This window comes from Manihot esculenta, chromosome 18 (assembly GCF_001659605.2).
Source record: "Manihot esculenta cultivar AM560-2 chromosome 18, M.esculenta_v8, whole genome shotgun sequence".
Classification (NCBI taxonomy): domain Eukaryota; kingdom Viridiplantae; phylum Streptophyta; class Magnoliopsida; order Malpighiales; family Euphorbiaceae; genus Manihot; species Manihot esculenta.
Genome location: NC_035178.2, coordinates 15,659,812 through 15,674,922, shown reverse-complemented (window position 1 = coordinate 15,674,922; position 15,111 = coordinate 15,659,812). Strand labels below are relative to the sequence as shown.

The 15,111-nt window shown below is 29.4% G+C and overlaps 1 protein-coding gene across 1 annotated transcript; it reads left to right on the top strand.

Moving 5' to 3' along the window:
- Window positions 1-5,939: 5,939 nt before the first annotated feature.
- On the top strand, window positions 5,940-14,668 carry LOC110606534 (B3 domain-containing transcription repressor VAL2). Its single transcript, XM_021745385.2, has 14 exons — window positions 5,940-6,358; window positions 6,619-6,757; window positions 7,705-7,786; window positions 7,883-7,984; window positions 8,447-9,105; window positions 9,222-9,318; window positions 9,418-9,592; window positions 10,076-10,152; window positions 10,269-10,323; window positions 10,419-10,672; window positions 12,450-12,499; window positions 12,959-13,072; window positions 13,153-13,220; window positions 13,732-14,668. Exons 2-14 carry the CDS (start codon window positions 6,645-6,647, stop codon window positions 14,433-14,435), a joined length of 2,550 nt encoding a protein of 849 aa, XP_021601077.1. The 5' UTR covers window positions 5,940-6,358; window positions 6,619-6,644; the 3' UTR covers window positions 14,436-14,668.
- Window positions 14,669-15,111: the final 443 nt, after the last annotated feature.

The window sequence follows — 15,111 nt, the reverse complement described above, 5'->3', positions numbered from 1 at the left end:
TTGCTAATAGCATTTAATGCGCATCAATCTCAGGTCAAAAAAATAATAGGTCAGGTAAACTCATAACTTCCTAAGACCACTGTATTGTAATAATTTAGGTCTATATTGGTTATTAGACTTGAGAAAAAGCATCTCACTAATAAGTCTAGCGAGACTCGAGTGAGTCCAATGACATGTCATTTTAATTGAGCTATTCTCTATAGTGAAGCTAGCCCTTCAATTGACTCATTAAACATATAGTTGGAGTCAAATCATACACACAGGAAGTCTGAATTATTTTAGGTCTACTATTTATGTGTGTGTATTTATCTAAATTGGTTTTTAAAAATTTATTTACCTTTTTTTTAATAACAAATATATTTGTAAAAATAGAAAATCAATTTATACCCTCTTATTAAAACATATTGCTTTCTGAAAAGATTTTTATAACTGATCCTACTAATTTTTGTTTTTTAAGATTTGCTATTGATTTCCTTGGCAAGTAGCTCTTTAATCATTCATCTTAAATACTAATATCAAATTACCACTTAATAAATAAAAATTAAATTAAATTATGAAATTATATTATTTTAAATACTATATTTTACAAAATTATATGTACATTTTTTAAATTCTAAATTTATCTCATAATAATAAATATAACTTAATTACGTTTTTATAAAGTTAAAATCTAATGGTAAATATTCATTTATAATTTTAAAGGAAATATTTTATTTTCTTCAATACTTTTAAAAGAAAATATTTTTCCCTCAATATTTATTTATATTCATGTATATATCTTAAATTTTAATTTCTCTTGTTTTTGTGTTTAGTTTAAATATAATACTAATTAAAATTTTGTTTATCTCTATTATTAGTAGAGATGTAATACTTCAATTCAATTATTTTATTTTTATTTTTTAATTTTTAAAAAATTAAAATATATATTTTACAAATACGTTATTTTATTTTTCTACCGTTATTTCAGGTGTAATAATTTTTAATTTTTATAAAATTAAAATTAGTCATATTTATGAAAAAATTTAAATTAATATGTATAAATTATTTTAATTTTTAATTTGTGTAAAAATTAAAAGTAGCAATTTTCTAAAAAAAAGTAATGTGTAAAATATATATTTTTTTTATTTTTATAAAATTAAATTAGTCACATTTCTAAGTAATTAAAATAATATGCATAAATTATTTTCATTTTTTAATTTTTAAAATTTTAATTTCTAAAAAATTAAAATTAAAATTTTAAAATTATTCTTTTTAATTTACAAGATTTAAAAGTGTATAATTTATAAAATTAATTAGATATTTTTTATTTATTATTTGATATGTAATATTTAAATTTAATTATTTTATCTTTATTTAATTATTTTTATTTAATCTTTTATGATACTTTTTAATTTATATTTTTATTATATTAGTAAATTTTCAGTTGAAATCTGAATATTTTTCATTGTATTTTATAATTAATAAATTAATTTTAATAGTTAATGGACTATAAATTTTTTATTGTATTCTATAATTAATAAATTAATTTTAATAGTTGATGGACTATAAAAAATAAGAAATGGTTTGAATTGTTAACCAATAAAAAAATATATAAATAGGTTGATTTTAGTTACAAATCCAATTAACTTATGCGTTATAATGGATAAAAATGATTTAAATTTAAATTCAATTCAAACCAACCATTAAACATTTTTACTCCTGCGTCCCTTTTAAAAGAAGGTATAAACATATGACCTCTTAAAAGAAGGTATGAACAGACGACGATTAGTCTAATTATATTAAAAAATAAAATAAATTATAAAAAATAACTTTTTTAATATTTAATTAACCACTATCAACTATGATATATTTATGGTTATAAATATTAGGGGTGAGCATTCGGTCGGTTCGGTTCAAAACCGAACCGAACCGAATAAACCGAAAACCGAAATTTTAGTTTTTATGAAAACCGAACCGAACCGATTTTGGTCAGAAACCGAATCGAACCGAACCGGTCTGATTCGGTTCGGTTCAGTTCGGTTTGATCGGTTTCGATTTTTAATATTTTTTTAATTTTTTACTCTTTATTTTTAGTATTTTAAAATTTAATTAAAATATTTTAATTTTAATATAATTTAATTTCTCTATATTATTGAAAAAATATATTATTATCCCAAATCGGTTCGGTTCGATTTTTTCGGTTTTTTTCTGATCAAAACCGAACCGAACCGAAATAACCGGAATTTCTGAAATTTAAAACCGAACCGAACCGAAATGTATAAAAAACCGAACCAAATTTTCAAATCGGTTCGGTTCGGTCGGTTTTTTCGGTTTGAACCGGATTCTGCTCAGCCCTAATAAATATAGTTTATAAATAAATTTTTAAAACTGCTCCTTAATTTTAAGGGGAAAAAAATACTATTTGCCTTTCATTATCTCCCGTTCACTCTTTTGTTCCATGTAAACTCTTTTTCTTATATTTTCATTTTATTCCTTTTCAATTGTTTTTTTCTTTTTCTCATCTTCATTTCCTTTTTCTCATCTTCATTTCCTTTTTCTCTCGCTCTTATCTTTAATTTCATTGTTATATTTTTTTTCTTTTCAATTTCTTTATTATCTTTTTTTATCTTTTATCTTTCTTTTCTCCCTCTCTTCTTTAATTTATTTTTTCATATTCATTTTTTTCTATTTTTTATTATTTTACATTTCTGCTTTTCTTTTTCATTTTATCACTTCATTTTCATCATTTTTCTTGTTTTGTCCGCTTTTTTAATTTCTATAGCATTTCTTTTAGTAAAAATTTTTATTAATAAAAAATATTTTTCTTTTTATATATGTAAATGTATATATATATATATATATAAGGAATGAGGAGAAATAGTGGGATAATTTAATATTATTATAACAAATAAAGAAATTTAATTGATTATTAAAAATCAATTATCTTAAAAAAGTTTTTATATTTAAATTAATTAACTTAAAATTTTATAGTCCTATTTTTATTTACATTCTATTTTTAGTAATTTAAAATAAAACTGTACAACAAAAAACTTAAAAAATGATAAATTTAAAGCTTTTTTTTTTAAAAAAAAACACAGATGAATTTTATGGAAATCAATAAATAATGTTGATCGATTTTTATTAAAAAGATGAAGTAAAATTGGAAAAAAAGAAAAAACTCTGTTTGGTAACTTTCAAGTTTCCAAACAAATTAATGGATGGAAGGCTTTTATTCTTTTTAAAAACTTTTTAACTAATTAATAAAATTTATCAATTTATTATATAAAAATATAAAATGAGGGGAACATACATTAATAAATAAAATATAATATATTATTTTTATTATTAGTAAAATTAACAAATTATTTTACAATTTAATTTTGAAAATATTTTTTTAATTTGATATTATAAGTGTATAGAAGGTGAAATAATTATTTTTATTACTTTTTAAAAATAAATATAATAATATATTTTATTTTTCTGTATTTGAAAAAATTATTAATTAATTTTTATATTTAGTAATTATATTAATCAAATTTTAAAATTTTAAGTGTTTTATGAATTATGTTTAAATATTATAATTATACACTAATAGGAGAATATATCAATCTATTATATTAATAAAATAAATATAAAAATATTAATTTATTATATAATATATATATAATAATTAAAAATATAATTTTAAAAATATAATTATTTTTCATACACATACATTATTTTTATTTTATAATAATAAATATATATTTTTTTAATATAAAATAGAAATTTAACCCTTAACAGACATTTCTAACCCAATATGTCCCAGCACACTGTCAGTATCTAAAAATATTTTCAGTATCGCATTGGACGTGTAAACTCTGTAATTCTAATGACTCCATTATTACTTTATTACCAAGATAATCAACTACTCTGTTTGCTTTTTTGAAAAGTCTCTGATCTTTACTTTCCATTGATGTTTCTAACACTTCAATACAATTTGCTGCAAAGACCCAACTTTATTTCTGGATATAGTTTCAATAATAACCCTTGAATCAGATTATAAATCCACCTTCTCCCAATTCATTTTCCAAGTCAAAATTAGCCCATTATATATACTTGTAATTCAGCTTCTATGTCAATATAAAATTCTAAGATTTTGTTCAAAAGCCCTTACCATTATGGAAATCACCTACACAAGCTGTTTTATTTGGAACTCCTTTAATGCTTACCGCCACCCAACCTAAGGGCGGGCTACTCCAACCCATCAAATTTTATTTTTTGTAATAATAGTTTATTATAATAATAAATATTATAACTATCTTAATCATTTAATATATATTATTTCTGGTAATTTTAAACAATAAATTGATGTAAAAAATTAATTTAAAAATAATATAATTTAAATACAAGATAAAGTAAAAATGACTAATGATATGCTACTCCAATTATAAAGATATTCAAAATGCAGTTAATAAATTTTATTAATTTAAAAATTATTTATTAATTTTTTAAATATTTATTAAATATTTTAATTTAAATATTTATCCAATATTAACGTTATTGAATAACTAAACTTAATACATTGGCGGAACTCAGCCAAAAATTGCCGTCATTCCACCTTCAATCAATTACCACTTCTCCCGGTTGAGACAACCATTAACAGCAAAGCTGATTAAATATTAAGAACCATTGTTTTAATTTATTTGTATCTACTCAAAGATGGTTAAAAATTACTACATTTGATTAATTAAAATTATTTTGTTAAGATAAAATTAAATATAAAAAACAAATTACATAAAAAATAATTATAAAAAGAAAAACGACAAAATATGATTCAGCCCCTATTAATTCATGGCCAGGTGAATTGAAATGCATGACAACTGATCCACAATTTTTATTTATTTATTTATATATTTTTTGTTGATGACTTTGCCTTTGACAGTTAGGTCCTTTATGTGGATATTAAGTTACCACTTTTTTTGTGAAAAAAAAATAAAAACAATTAAGCTACCACTCATAATCAACACCTTAATTTATATATTTATAAAAAAAACCTCAATTTTCGATATTTTATTTATTTAATTTTAAAATTCAATCACATATTTTATTAATATATTTTTAATTTTCATAATAAATATATTTATAAACTATTTTTAATAAAATATAAACTATTTATAATTATGTATTTACATATTAATTAAATATATAATTATTTAAAATTTTAAATACTTATAAATATTAGATATTTGTATGTTAATTTTCATAATTTAAGTAAAACATTCTCTTAATAATATCATTTAAAAATTGAATAATTGCAATCGTATCAACCGTCAAAATAGTTATTTTATATTCACTTTTATATATTGTTTTTTCAGAAACTTATTCAAAATTATTTCTCAAATAATTAATTTTTAATTTTACTTTTATTTCTATAAATACGATAACCATTTCTATGATTTTTCAAAATTATATTATAATTTTTATTTTTATTTTTTTTTATTTTCATCCTGCAATTTATACAATAAAATCAATAAAATTAATTAATCAAATTAAATTTAAAAAATATAATAATTCATTTAAAATATCTCTTAAATTGTCAATTTTTTTATATATTAATATTAAATAATTTAAAATTAATAAAAAATATATAAAAAATAACGATTAATATTATTATAAAATTCTTAAAAATATTTTTTTTTAGAAATAATAATTGTTTTGGAGCGAAGGTAGTAGTTACTTTTTGCTAGTGAGTTGATGGAGAAATTATTAAAATTATGATAATTAGGAGAGATAAATATAATTCAGTAAATTAAGGAAATATCTCATTGTAATTTAAATAATTTAATAATTTTTTAAAATTATAGTAAGAATATTTTAGAGTAATTTATTGAAATTAATGTACAACCACCTGTCACTCTATCACTCTTATCTCAAAATCACAGGTCACAAAAACCCAGGAAACCGTCGGGTCATCATATCACTGTCCTAAATGTAACACAGCTCTCGTCTCTCTCGCACAGCACAGCGAAGCCATAATTATAATTAATTAATAATTTATTTATTTATTTAAAAAGGAAAGAAAAGAGAAGACTTGCTATTGTTAAGCGGTGTGTGTTTCAAGTGTCGTGCATGCATTTTATGCATCTGTTGCTTTGCATGCATTCTCTCTCTTCACACACTCTTTCTCTTATATTTATATACACATACATTGTATAATCTGTTTATAGAGAGACAGGACAGAGGAGCTACCAGGCCTTCCTTGTTTGGTCTTCGCTTGCATACCTAACATCACCGTTACTCTCTCTCTCTCCTGCTCTTCAAACAACTTCTTTTGACTCATCTTTACTCCCATTTGAATCGCTATTACTCTCTAATTTCACTGTTTGTTTGTATGAAGGTACTGCAATTTACGGATTTATTGATTCCTTGATTGATTGATTGGTTTTGTCTGTGTTTTATTTTAATGTTTGGGATGATTTAATTTTTAATACCGCATTGATTTGAGTTTGATTGCTTGATGTGTGCATGATTTTGACGGAAGTGATGCGAAATTTGGGTTATTAATTGTTATTATTGTTGATTTATTGTGGGTTTTGATCAGAAGGGATTTTTAGGGATTTTGATTTCGGGTTTTTGTTGTGTGGTTATGGTTGAAAGGGGTTGATTTTTCAGTTTGGGATTAAATGGGGTCCAAGGTTTGCATGAATGCATCGTGTGGAATTACTACGACGCGTGAATGGAAGAGAGGCTGGCGTTTGCGATCTGGTGGATATGCTTGTCTCTGCTATACTTGCGGGTAATTTGTGTTCTATTTTTAGTATTTTTCTTAAATTTCGTTTATTAGCTGTTCTTTTGCACTCTTTTGGGTGGTTCTGCTGCGATGGCAGTCTAGGGATGTGATTACATTTACGATTTAATTTGCTGGTATTTTGATAATTGGATTTGGGTTTGGGTTTCCATTATGCGCTACATTATGGTTTTGTATCGTGTAATTGTGCAGGAAAAAAAGTGGTATTATGACTAAGACACCCATAATTAGGCATCAATAGCAATAATAATGATCATTAATTGTACAATACCAAAAGCAGCTACTGGCTATTGTTATTTGTTTAAAAGGGATATTTTATGTTTTAATTTCTGCCCCTGAAAGTGTTGTGCATTTATAAAGGAAGCCAGATTGCAGTTAGATATAATATTCATGAGAACAAAAATAATAATGAATTCTGAATTATTGGCTCCCATGTAATTCGTCTAATCCATGTGTTTTTGATTCAGCATATTCGGAACTCAGTTAATGTTTTGTTGATGTGAATAGGACCCAAAAAATTCTTGTTTATTGTGAAAGGGATGGAAAGCAGAAAGGTGGTTTCAGCTCTGTAATACATATTTAGGAATTGCATGTTATATTTTGGACCACTTCTTGTATGATCAATTCTATAAAATTGTTTGAGTGCATAATTGGCTAGTTCTTCTGTTATGCATGGCGCATCTTGATTAGAATAGGATTTCTGGTATTTATGTGTATGAGAATGATCCTGTCTCGGTAAAAACTATGATATAGCATATGCCTCCATTTTATGAAGAAGCAAACTCACTGGTAGCATTCAACAATTGCCTATAACTAAAAGTTGAAAATTTTCTGTCTTTACTGATAGCTTCTTGAATCCTTGTTATGGTTTTCTTTTTATGATTTCAATGGGCTGCTTTAAGCTTATATTCATATTCATGTGCCTCATACAATAGATCTGCATTTGAGAATTCAGTTTACTGTGATACATTCCACTCGGAAGAATCTGGTTGGAGGGAGTGTAAAATATGTCGCAAGGTAAACTTAGTTGATTTATTTTGTGTAAATCCTCTTGTTTTTAAAATCTCATTGAAGTTGATGGCCAAAAAAAGTCTAATTAAATTCACATGGCAGCGTCTCCACTGTGGATGCATAGCTTCTACTTATTTAATTGAGATTTTGGACTTTGGCGGTATTGGGTGTACTACCTGTGCAAAAATTTCTCCACTTAACTCGGTAAGATCAGTAAGATGAATAGCTTATTTAAATTTTCATAACCATGTGTTTGTATTCAATGCTACTGGTCACACTGTTAGAACATGGAGTTAAAGAATGTTCCAGCCTTCTGGGTAAACAATATCTAAGTGGATTAGAAGAATTATAGTTTTTGCAACTTCAAGTCTTGACTGTGTCTCCTTTTGTGATGCTATCTGAATGTTGTCTTATAGATCATATGGGTTCAAGGTTATTGCTTTTTCGCGGATATGTAACTGGTAACTGTTATTGTCATGGGAGAGAGCTGTTAAATTATTGAAACTTATTTCAACTTGTATAGAAATTTGGCGTATTCTTGCAAATCTTTATTAGTGGTTTGTTGATGTGATGTAATATGCCAACTATTATAGGATTTAGCTGCAAGATTTGTAGAATTTTCAATGGCCTCTTAACATCCTTTTCTTTTATTCTTTCGTGTTGTAGATCCATAGTAATGAGATTTCCAATGGTTTTGGCTCAGTAACAGCAAATAATGCTGCTGATCTGGAATCCCCTCCTCCAAAAAATCGAGTGGCTGGTAGTACTCATGATGAGGGAAAACTTGCACAATTGTGCAGACTCATGGAGGCTAATGAAGCGAAACTATTGTGTCTATCTGAAGGAGCAGACACAAATGCAATTCCTGGGCATTTCAGACAAGAGGAAATCATACATCCAATTGGGGAAGCTGGCACATGCTTCCCAAATGCATCTCGGTTATCAGTTGGACTATCCAACTTTGCCAAGCCAGACGGTATCAGATCAATATTAGAGACGAAGGATATGCATGGATCACTTGCTCCATCTTTGACTATGACATTGGGAGCTCCATCAGGAACTACAGGCTTTGTTCCATATCCTTGTAGGGCTGCTGAAGGAAGAGAGAAAAGCGAAGCACCTCCTTTTCAGCAAGGGCAAAGATCTCGTCCAATTTTGCCCAAGCTCTCAAAGTCTGGCCCTGCTGCGAGTTCAGAGGCCAAAAATGTTGCGGTTCCTGAGTTGCGTATTGCAAGACCACCTGCTGACGGGCGGGGGAAGAATCAGTTACTTCCCCGTTACTGGCCGAGGATCACCGATCAAGAGCTGCAGCAATTGTCTGGAGTGTATCCTTTAGTTTTAAGTTAAATTTTCAGATGCATGTTTCTTTGAAATGTATGTGTGCTTTTGTTTGTCATTTAGTCCTTGTAATAATGTGAACCTTAAGTACAATATCTACCAGTTTGAATTCTTCCATTGTGCCATTGTTTGAGAAGGTTCTTAGTGCCAGTGATGCTGGTCGAATTGGTCGATTAGTTCTCCCAAAAGCATGTGCTGAAGTAAGTGTTAAACTGTCAAGACTATATTTTTCCCCTCATGTTCTTTTCCCTTTTCCTTTTCTTTGCATTTCTGTAAACTGTAAACTGGGGCACGTGCAGGCCTTTTTTCCTCCTATTTCTCAATCTGAAGGCCTTCCTTTGAGTATTAAAGATGTTAAGGGGGGAGAATGGACGTTTCAGTTCAGATTTTGGCCCAACAACAACAGTAGGATGTATGTCTTGGAGGGTGTAACCCCTTGTATACAATCTATGCAATTACAAGCTGGCGATACAAGTATGCTTTTTCAGTTATTTCTCAAATGTCATATTAATACCTGTGTTCTAGATATGTATTCATTTTTTAGCGTACAGTCTATGCAAATGAGCAAGTGATACAAGTATGCTTGATTTCATTGTTGCTTTAATGTTGACAATATTACCTGATTGCTCAAGATATGTATGTTACTGTATGCTAAAAGTTTACTACTGGTAATGAATTGATTTATACAGAAGCCTCTTTTGGACTTAGTTGCTGTTTATGGTTTTGACATTGATGGAACAATAATATGACTGGCTTTGGCAGGATGCTTTAACTCAAATCAAGCCATATAATTCTTCTTTCTTCATTCTTACAGAATCTAATTTTTTTTTCCAAAAGGAGCACATTAATGCTACTGCATCTCCTTGCTGCATGATCTTCTGGTTATGTCAATTATTTCTTTTTACCTCAACGGATGTGAATATGCTCTTACCTCCTAATTTCTCTCTTCTATTAAAGTAACATTTAGCCGGATAGATCCTGGAGGGAAACTTATCATGGGATTTCGCAAGGCAACAAACAACTCAGATACGCAGGTTAAGCCTCATTAGCATATTTCACTCCCCCTCTTATTCTTTTACATGCAGCTTTTTTTTTGTCTTATGTATATCTCGTAAACTTAATGTTCTTAATTTTCTTGTTAAATTAACAGGAAACCCAAACTACACTACCTGATGCTACTGCTTCTGCAGAAACTTCTTTTTCTGGTACTGTTACAGTAAGTGGTTGCTCTGGTCTTTTCCATATCTTTTATTGAAGCAAAAAGGCTCACTTAAATGTCTGTTTGGACTTCTGAATTAAGCCGATTGCAATATTGGCTGGAGCAAGGGTGAGAGTCATAGAGGCAGGATAAATGGGGAGGCACTGCAGCAACCAACAACAGAAAAGAAGAGGTATCGGAACATTGGACCTAAGAGTAAGAGATTACACATGCATAGTGAAGATGCTTTGGAGTTGCGGCTTACATGGGAGGAAGCACAGGACTTGCTTCGCCCACCTCCAAGAGTCAAGCCAAGCGTGGTCACAATTGAGGACCATGAATTTGAGGAATTTGATGTAAGTTTCTGATGTTCAGCCTTTTTGTCTGTTTCTAATGTCATTTATGAATAGTGTGATTAATGTATTCAGAAGGGAAAATTGCATGACTGATTATTTATCATTTTATTCGCCTTTGATCTTTGAAATTCTGTGTTCCTAATGTGTCACTAAGTTTGTGTGTCATACTGCTTCCCTCATCTTGTTAAACGGAAAGCCTACCTGCAAGTCCAAGAAGACTTTACATTTTGTTCTTTTTTCTTCTTATATGGGGAAAACCCTAGAACCTCATTCTGTCCAAAACAACTCACCCTCAATTTGAATCCATGTGGCATGGGGCTTCTGCAAAGCCAGATCTACACAATGGTAATTGATACCCTTTGGATACTTGTACATGCAATTGTGCATTATTCCAAACACAAAAAATAAATTAAAACAAAAATGCAGAGGGCTTAAATTATTCCATCTATGGTTTTGCCTTGGTGTTTTCTCGGCTTCATAATTGTGCTGCAGGCAAACAAAACCCTCGTCTCATCTTTTCTCAGTATCTTATGCTTACAAGCCAATTTATGTCCCTTAATACCATGGGTCCTAGAGCCTGGGCGCAAGGCATAGGCGCTCCTGAACGAGGTGAGGCGAAAAATATAAAAAATTGTCAAAAATCAAATAAGTTTAATATATAGATATTATTCATTTCATTCATTGTTTTTTACTTTATTGCATCACTATCATTGTAAATTATACTATATTTATGATCAAGCTTATCATTTTAATATATTATATTAATTTTATTTTAATTAAAACACAATATTAAAAGGATATATTAATTTTTTATGACATTGTTATTTTAATTTTTGCTAAGTATTTTAGTAATACCTTTTGCAATGATTTTTTAAACATGGAAAATAGGATTTCTTTTTTTTTTTTTTTTTTAATAAACAAAAGGAAAGAAAACTTAATATAAGGGATGACTTTATAACCAGTACTTATGGAAGTATCAGCTTAGCAAGCATGAAGAAGGAAATGAAAAAGCATGAAGAAAGTAGGAAAAGAAAAAGCATGAGGGAAGGAAAATGCCTTCTGATTTTATAACCAGATGGCCAGCATAAAGGAAAGAACAGAAAAAGCATGAAGGAAGGGAAAAAGGGGGAATAGAAGGATCTAAAATATTGAATGGAGAGAAGAAAACCCAAGTGAGTGGGAGAGAGAGGAGGAAGAATAAAAGGAAAATGATTCATAAATACGTGTTACTGGACTGGGGAAGACTAGAAACAGTAGTAGTGGAGGCATGGAGCACTACACAGCAGCCCAGGTGACTGGGTTACTTCTTCTTCTGGTTCGCTGGTTCACTGGATTTTCTTCTTCTTCTTCTTCTTCTTCGCTGTTCTATGACTTTCTTTGGGTCCATGCAAGTTTTTTTGTTCTCCTGTGCCTAAGTGGGCTTGCTTGCAGGAGGTGTGCGCCTTGTGTTGCTGCATGAAGGTAGCCAACCACGGAAGTTCTGTAGGTCAGGTTTTTTTAAAGTAATGGATATTGCAGGTTTCAAAACCTTCATTTTTCAATCCATTAAATTGGTGGATTGAAGAGGCTTTTTGACACCTTCCCTTTAAAAAATCTCCATATAATCCCCTCTCAAACTGTAATGAGATTTGATGGAAAGGACAGAATTGACACATTTTCCTGTAGTTCATGATGTATAGTAACTGCCTTCACAATTTGTCCATATTGGAAATATAAATATTTAAATTAAGTTTTGTTTGTGGTTAAATGTGTGATTAATATTGTTTATGTCATTTAGGAGCCTCCAGTTTTTGGCAAGAGGACCATATTCGTCGATCGATCTTCTGGGTAAGGAATTATCTAATATGTTTTTCATTCTGCATTCACAGAGGGGAAGGGACGGTGGTCCTTGTCCATAAGTTGCCAATAAATGATAAAGGAAATGTACGAGTTCTTTCAGCTGAGGTTTGACAATTTATTATACCTTTATTATTCCCATTGTGTCCTTGTTATTAATGAAAACTAAAGCCTTTCTATCTTTTTGTTCTCCTTTTTTGTCCTGTCCTGCTCTTTCCAAAAAACCCTTCTCTCAAAATCACGATCATGATCATTGATTGTATTGTTGTTGTCCGTGTTATTATCAATACTATCTTCAGAAAGCACTACAATATTGATAATTACATTATATGGTATGCAATACGGCTGTCTACCATGGTTGGATTTTTTTTTTGTCTACAGTCAAATGTTCATTGTTGAGGTGCTTTGCATAATTTGTATTGTTGCTGAATTTATCAAGTCTTTGGTCAGGGGGCAGGAGCAATGGGCTCAATGTGATGATTGCTCTAAATGGCGAAAATTGCCAGAAGATGCTCTTCTTCCTCCAAAATGGACCTGTTCAGAAAATGTTTGGGATTCAAGCAGGTTTTTCTTTTATTCATATATTCAGTATGATTTTGTCGTATTTCATGTCTTTTATTTTGTGGTCTACAATTTGCTTCTAGGTGTTCATGTTCTGCATCAGAGGAGATGAGTCCAAAGGATTTGGATAATCTTCTGAGATTGAGCAAAGGTAAGATTCAACCTTTGTGCCTTCCACCTTCAAATAGGAGCTAAGTTATTAACCAATTGTCATGCATTTGGCATGTGGATAATGCATAAAGTTATCTTAGATTCGTGCTGTTACGATTAGAGGAAGCTCTTAATACCTCCCACTCGCTAACAAGAGAGAGTCTTAAATCTCAATGTGTTTATAATTAATATGCTTCTTGTATTGAATGAAGAAAAACTCGTTATACAGTAGAGGTGCATACAATTATATTACTTTTAATTAAAGTAGAAATCTAATACAAGCAAGCATTAGATAAGAAACCACTAGGATACTTATTCAATATTTATGATTGAATAATAGATTTGGTCTGTTTGTTATCCATAACACAGTTTTATGAGCTATCATTGTAATTTCTGAAATTGAATGGTCATGTAATTCCTTAGTTAAGGTTTTCAATTAGAATGTATGGCTTTTTAATCCTTGATTAATCCCAATATCGTCCCTTTGTTTTTCACTCTGTATCTTTTCCCAGATTTCAAGAAGCGACGGATAGTAGAAAGACATAAGTTATCTCCTGAATGTGAGCCTTCTGGCTTAGATGCTTTGGCTAGTGCTGCAGTACTAGGAGACAATATAGGCGACTTCGATGAGCCATCAGCTGGCGCCACTACAAAGCATCCCCGGCATCGCCCTGGTTGCACTTGCATTGTGTGCATTCAGCCACCTAGTGGTAAGGGTAAGCACAAGCCCACATGCACATGCAATGTGTGCATGACTGTAAAGCGCCGTTTTAAAACCCTCATGCTGCGTAAGAAAAAACGTCAATTGGAACGTGAAGCTGAAATTTCCCAGCAGGACAACAATGATCACAAGGATGAATCGGAAATGATTAGCATGTCGAGTAATGTAGCATTGCCTGTAAATAATTCAGAGAATGAAGTCGGTCAAAACAAGGAAACTGAGTTGGCTGAAACCAGTGCTGGGCAAATAGACCTAAATTGTGATCCTAATCGCGAGGAAGTGCAGATCGATATGCCAGGATTTAGCATGATAAACATCGGTGATCCGTTTGATAGTTATATTAAGCAAAATGGGATTGCAAACTTGAGATGTGATAGACAATCTAGTTTTGGTTCGTCTTTACATTCACAAAGCAATGGGGAATATTCGAGAAGGCTATCTGATGAAGCATTTCTTGATTCTGTGGGCTGGAATCGAGAAGATAGAGATGATTGAGAATACTGAGTATTTGAGGAAGAGTCATTCTCTGATTATTCAGTGTCATTGTTGTTATTCTCACTCTTTTTGTTGCTTGCTTGTCCTTCTCCAAAGGGGGCCGCTGTCATACAGATGATCTTTCATAGAGAATGTAATTTGTTTTCGGCTGCTTTAGCGATTATTATTTTTATTTTTGTTTTTATTTAATATATAATAAGAATTTTAGGGAATAGGAATTTCCTATTGGTTAATTTGCAGGTTGCTGGTCTTTTTTGGATATTAATTTTTGTTTTAAAGAAATTATTTTGTTTATTTGATTGATGTATTCATTATGAGGATAATATTTATATATCTAAGGATTATTTGTGCTAATAATGGATTATTCGAGTTGGGTAAAAGAAAAAATATTAAAAGCTTAATTTTAACAGCTATTTTATTCGGTCATTAAAAGTTTTGTAATTGAGATTTATTAATATTTTTTAATGAAAATATTAATATTATGTACACATTAAGTGATAACTTATTTGTTTTTGCACTCATACTTAATTTTTTTTTGCACTCACAGAGACTGAGAGGTCTCAAACTCTATTTTTTAAATTTTATATTAAAAAAATAAAGATATACTTGCAATGCGAGTATTTTGCACTCGTCGTTAAAATTTATCGTAATAATAATTGATACATTATTGATCAAT